The sequence below is a fragment of the Bison bison genome, unplaced genomic scaffold (assembly GCF_000754665.1).
Source record: "Bison bison bison isolate TAMUID 2011002044 unplaced genomic scaffold, Bison_UMD1.0 scf7180017864487, whole genome shotgun sequence".
Lineage (NCBI taxonomy): Eukaryota > Metazoa > Chordata > Mammalia > Artiodactyla > Bovidae > Bison > Bison bison.
In genome coordinates this window covers 7,869,103-7,874,697 of record NW_011495047.1, presented here as the reverse complement: position 1 = coordinate 7,874,697, position 5,595 = coordinate 7,869,103, and the positions used below count along the sequence as shown (strand labels likewise).

Below are 5,595 nucleotides of genomic sequence, written 5' to 3'. Positions count from 1 at the left end.
AGGGCCTGTGTCTTCTGGAAGGTGGGGAGAGGTGGCGTGGGGGCAGGGAAGGGAACCCTGAGTGGCCCCACTTTTGGTTACCCACAGCCCCCTCCCCACCACCCAGCACCTCAGTGTTCCCACTGCCCAAAGCTGCCCCCAACGGCTCCTCAGACCTCCGTTTCTACCTCACTGTGTACGCGACCATCGCTGGTGTCAACTCCCTCTGCACCCTTCTCCGGGCCGTGCTCTTCGCGGCAGGCACCCTCCAAGCGGCCGCCACCCTGCATCGCCGCCTCCTGGGTCGAGTCCTCATGGTGAGGTGATAGGAGGGTGGAGGTGGCCTCAGGGGGCCCTCCCAGTACCTGGCTCCATCGGGGGGCCCATCCCATCCCCCAGTCCTCAGGAGAAATCAGCTCCTCTCAGATGGGTGCAGCACTTGACACCTTGAGACCTGAAGAGACGAGAGCAGAGCAGCTGCTGGGTTCAAACCCAGTTACTTAAGCCTATGGCTTTCTCCTCTGTAACATGAGGAGAAGAGACTCTTCCTGAGTCACTTCCAGTTGAACTTCAAGCTCAGAGGACTGAGTTAACCACCCTTAGTTCACGTGAGGTCCCTTTTGCATTTTATTTATTGATCCATCTCTTTTTATCTGCAAACCTTGTTTCCATTTCCCCTCCTTTCCTTGATAAACAACCTTGTGAGGTATGTTTAGTATGTATCTTTTTGTTTGCCTTTTTACAAAATGGCTATATTTTGTGCCCAGGTAGTTCTATAAATGCCTGGAAAATCCCATGGGCAGAGGAGCCTGGAGGGCTGCAGTCCATGGGGTCGCGAAGAGTCAGACACGACTGGGAGGCTTCACTTTCACTTTTCACTTTCATTCATTGGAGAAGGAATGGCAACCCACTCCAGTGTTCTTGCCTGGGGAATCCCAGGGACAGAGGAGCCTGGTGGGCTGCCATCTATGGGGTTGCACAGAGTCGGACACGACTGAAGCGACTTAGCAGCAGCAGCAACAGTTTTATAAATGACATTCTTTTCTTACAGTTTTTATTTAGAGCTCATTTTAAGATCCATGCCTGTTGCTGTGTGTGTATATTGTCTGTTGCTTGCTCTATAGTACATTATGAGGATTCATCAGTACATGGAAAGTACTTAGCATAGTGCCTGGCATATACTGAGTGCTCAATTAGCAATTATTATTATTAACCATGTTGTTATTATTGCAAAGCTCTTTTTTGTCTGGTATCTTATTAGGGCCTCCTTATAACCCTGTGAAATGAATACTGTTATCCCCTTTCTACAGATGAGGAAACAGGCTCTGAGGGTGTATGTGACCTGGGCAAGCTAGTCCTGTGACGTGGGCAAGCGAGTCCTGTGGCCATGAACCCAGGACTGTGTGGGTCTTTCCCTTGCTTCTCAGGGAGCAGCTGCCCACTGTCTGCCCACATCTTCAGGCTGTGAAGGAATTGATTTTATCATAAGCTGACATTAGGGGTGACATTCGCAAGTCCCTTTGACCTAGTTCCTTGCCTTAAGATAGGACTGTTCTCCCAGTAAAGGCAGAGAGTTGGGAGACAGGGAAGGCAGGGAAAGGAAAAGGATTGTCTTTGAGACGGCACCTCCCAGTAATGAGTAGTCTAAATAGCTCCTGAGCCCCTGCTCCATGAAAGGCAGACTCCCCTGAGCCTCTGACTGCCTGTGCAGTCAGCTCCAGGATGTGTGGTTCCATTGCCATCCCCCTTTTGGAGATGAGGGATGGGGGCCTTGAGGAGAGGAAACCCCCTTGGCGGGGTCTCACATCTGGTAAGCAGCAGGGCTGGAATCAAGGAGCAGTCTGACTCCAAAGCCTGAGCCCTTGCCATGAGACAGCATTGACTTGACCGCTGTCCTCACCACTCTGTCCAGCCATGGGCAGTCAGGGTGTTCTTCCTGACCTCGAAATCGTACTCATGGCCTGAAGTCTCCATCTTCTGGAATGGGATTAGCTCCCTGCCCTCGAAAGCGGAGTAGGCATGTGTAGCACAGAGGTGGAGAAGGCAATGACACCCCACTCCAGTCCTCTTGCCTGGAAGATCCCATGGACGAAGGAGCCTCGTAGGCTGCAGTCCATGAGGTTGCTAAGAATTGGACACGACTGAGTGACTTCAGTTTCACTTTTCACTTTCATGCATTGGAGAAGGAAATGGTAACCCACTCTAGTATTCTTGCCTGGAGAATCCCAGGGACAGAGGAGCCTGGTAAGAGGCTGTCTGTGGGGTTGCACAGAATCGGACACAACTGAAGCGATTTAGCAGCAGCAGCACAGAGGTAGGGAGTGGCCAGCCTGGGACACCAGCCAGAGGGACAGACAGCCTCAGGGTCCCCACCAGCCAGAGGGACAGACAGCCTCTATCATGCCCACCCTGGGGTATTGTTCTAAGCTCTTCCATTCCCTCCTCAGTGCCCTGAACTCTGGGAACACTTTACTGCTTTCCTGTTCTCTACCTTGGGCCTCTCCCCCGAGCCCACCTTCCCTGGGCGTGGCCTCCGAGGCTTTTCTGCCTTGTCCTACCCTGGCCCAATCACATCTCTTCTCCCAGGCTCCAGTGACTTTCTTCGACTCCACGCCCACGGGCCGGGTCCTCAACCGCTTCTCCTCTGACGTGGCCTGTGCAGATGACAGCCTGCCCTTCATCCTCAACATCCTGCTGGCCAACGCGGCAGGCCTGCTGGGGCTCCTGGCTGTGCTGGGCTTCAGCCTGCCCTGGCTGCTGCTGCTGCTGCCGCCTCTGAGCATCATCTACTATCGCGTGCAGAGCCACTACAGGGCCTCCTCGCGGGAGCTGCGGCGCCTGGGCAGCCTCAGCCTGTCTCCCCTCTACACCCACCTGGCCGACACCTTGGCCGGCCTCCCTGTGCTCCGGGCCGCCGGGGCCACCTACAGGTGTGTGAGTGCCTCTTCCAGCCAGAGCCACAGGCGTGAGATGCTGGGATGGTCAGAGGGGGTGAAGTTGGGGTGGGGTGGTCGTGGATCTCAGGTCTCCTGAGAAGAGAAAGGTGGGTGATGGCACTAGGGGAGAGAGGAAGGAAACGGAAAAAACAGGTTAGTGAGGCCAAGAAGGCCCCCGTGAAAGAGTGCACTGGTTCCTCCGTAGCCCTGAGGCAAGGCCTGTGGGCGTGCGGGTCAGCGCCAAGGAGGGGGTGTCCTGCAGGGAGGAAGTCTGGGCGGGCCAATGCAGCCACAGCATGGCCTCCTCCAGGTTTGAGGAGGAGAACCAGAGACTCCTGGAGCTCAACCAGAGGTGCCAGTTTGCTGCCAGTGCCACGATGCAGTGGTTGGACATCCGGCTACAGCTCATGGGGGCCGCAGTAGTCAGCGCCATCTCGGGCATCGCTCTGGTGCAGCACCAGCAGGGCCTCGCCAACCCAGGTGCCACCCCAGGGCCCTGCGGTCTCACCTCAGAAGCCTGTTATTCCTCATCCCCCTCGACTACCATGACATCTCCCTTTACTGCCAAGGATTTTCACCTCTTGACCAGGGTTCCCTGTGAGGATATGTTGTCATTCTCAAGACCCCCATTTCAGAGTTGGGGACGCTGAGTCTCGAGGAGTCCCTTGCCGGGTGGTGGTGGATCTGGGGCTAAACAGGTCTTCTGATCACCACCCGTGCCTGCTTGCCCCATCCTCAGCGCCTAGTACCCCACCCCAGTCCACCTGCCTTCTCCCGTCCCCCTGCGCAGCCTCTCCAGGCCCACCCACTGCCTTGCATCCAGCCTCCCGTGGGCGTGGCCTGGCTCCTGCATCTTCTTGCTTCAGTGCTAGCTTCCTTCACATGCCCACGGTCCACAGCTCAGGGTTCGCCCATTCTGCCCACCCCCTCCCTACACGCACCCCAGTGTCCAGGCCTCCCCTAGCTCTCTGTCCTCTGTCCCCTCCCCCAGGACTGGTGGGCCTGTCGCTGTCCTATGCCCTGTCCCTGACGGGCCTGCTCTCAGGGTTAGTGAGCAGCTTCACACAGACAGAAGCCATGCTGGGTGTGTGGCGAGCGGCTGGAGGAGTCCTCCTGTGACCTGCCCCAGGAGCCCCGGGGCCAGCGGCCACAGGTAGCCCCAGCCTGGGTGCTGGCACCCTGAAGGCCCCCCAGTTCCTCTCCTTGTGCCCCTCACCAACTTTTCTCCACTGTAGTGTCCCTTGTGATCTCCCCATTCTACATGCCCATCCCCCATCCCTCCTAACTCCCCACCTCTCCTCTCACACCATCCGTCCCTCCCTTCCACTCTCCAACCTGTCCCTCCACCCTTTCCCCCCGTCTCACCCGTCTCCCGCCTTCTCCCATGCACGGACCCTACCAGCTAGGCATCAGCTGGCTGAGCCAGGGGAGCGTGGAGTTCCAGGATGTGGTGCTGGTGTACCGGCCAGGGCTGCCCAACGCCCTGGATGGGGTGACCTTCCGCGTGCAGCCTGGAGAGAAGCTGGGCATCGTGGGCCGCACGGGCTCCGGCAAGTCTTCCCTGTTGTTGGTGCTTTTCCGGCTGCTAGAGCCCAGTTCTGGGCGAGTGCTTCTGGACGGCATGGACACCAGCCAGCTGGAGCTGGCCGAGCTCAGGTGTGGGGGAGTGAGAAGAGGGGACACGGCCACTGGCAGGGAGAGGAAGGCCCAGCCAGGAAGGCTTTATATAAACCCAGCAGCCAGGGTGGATCAGGTGGTGAGACAGAGGGTGGGACAAGCAGGCTAGAATAGTGAGCTCCCTGCACTCAGGCCTGGATTCAAAGCTGCGGCCTTAAGGCTTTCACCTTCCCAGCTTCAGCTTGGACTTCCAGCACACGATGCCTTCCACTTTAGACCACTGGTCACTATCTCCTGAATCAGAGCCTCCCAGGTGCCGTGCCCTGGGGCTTGGGACAGCTGGTGACCTGGGCCAGTAGCCCCTGGCCACAAGTGGCCTCATCTGGAGCCAAACATCCCCCTGACCACATTACTCTTATCATTTTCTCTTAGTTCCATGACATGGGAAAAGGTAGGGGGAAGCGCTATCCTCAAGCAATTACTGACCCCAGGCCCTGGCCCTTCTCTCCTAACCTGTGCCAGCCTCCCCTTATGGCTTGACCAGAGAGCTCCTCAGGACCCGATTTGAGGCCTGCTTTCAAGCTGGACGCGTGCCCTACCCAGTCACACTCTCTGGCCGTTCCTTGCCATCCACTCCTGTCCCACGACACTGGCATCAGTGCCACACAGTTTGGCTTATGCTTGTTCTGTTTTTGCCCCTCAGGCCTTTGGTTTCCTTGGTGTTCCTCGTAGCACCAGCACAATCCTAGGTTCATGCCTGACCAAGCAGGGAGCAGGATGGGGGTTTTAATCAAGTCTTACCCCACGCTCTCCTGAAGGGCTGGACCTATAACTGAGACCTGTGCTGGGAGCAGAAGTGGTCACATCTCGAGTCTCAACCCCTGTCCCCCCAGATCCCAGCTGGCGATCATCCCGCAGGAGCCCTTTTTGTTCAGCGGGACCGTGCGGGAAAACCTGGACCCCCGGGGTCTGTATGAGGATGGGGCCCTATGGCAGGCACTGGAGCAGTGCCACCTGAGTGAGGCGATCGAGTCTATGGGTGAGTGTCCTGTCCTTCGTGGTG

General features: G+C 57.4%; 1 protein-coding gene across 1 annotated transcript in view; it reads left to right on the top strand.

Annotated features, from left to right (window-relative positions):
• Positions 1–5,595, top strand: part of ABCC10 (ATP-binding cassette, sub-family C (CFTR/MRP), member 10) — a 20,635-nt gene that overhangs the window by 13,479 nt on the left and 1,561 nt on the right. Inside the window, 7 exon segments of the mRNA XM_010863237.1 lie at positions 107–296; positions 2,566–2,909; positions 3,226–3,395; positions 3,907–3,998; positions 4,000–4,068; positions 4,318–4,571; positions 5,426–5,571. Coding sequence (XP_010861539.1) covers positions 107–296; positions 2,566–2,909; positions 3,226–3,395; positions 3,907–3,998; positions 4,000–4,068; positions 4,318–4,571; positions 5,426–5,571 — 1,265 coding nt within the window.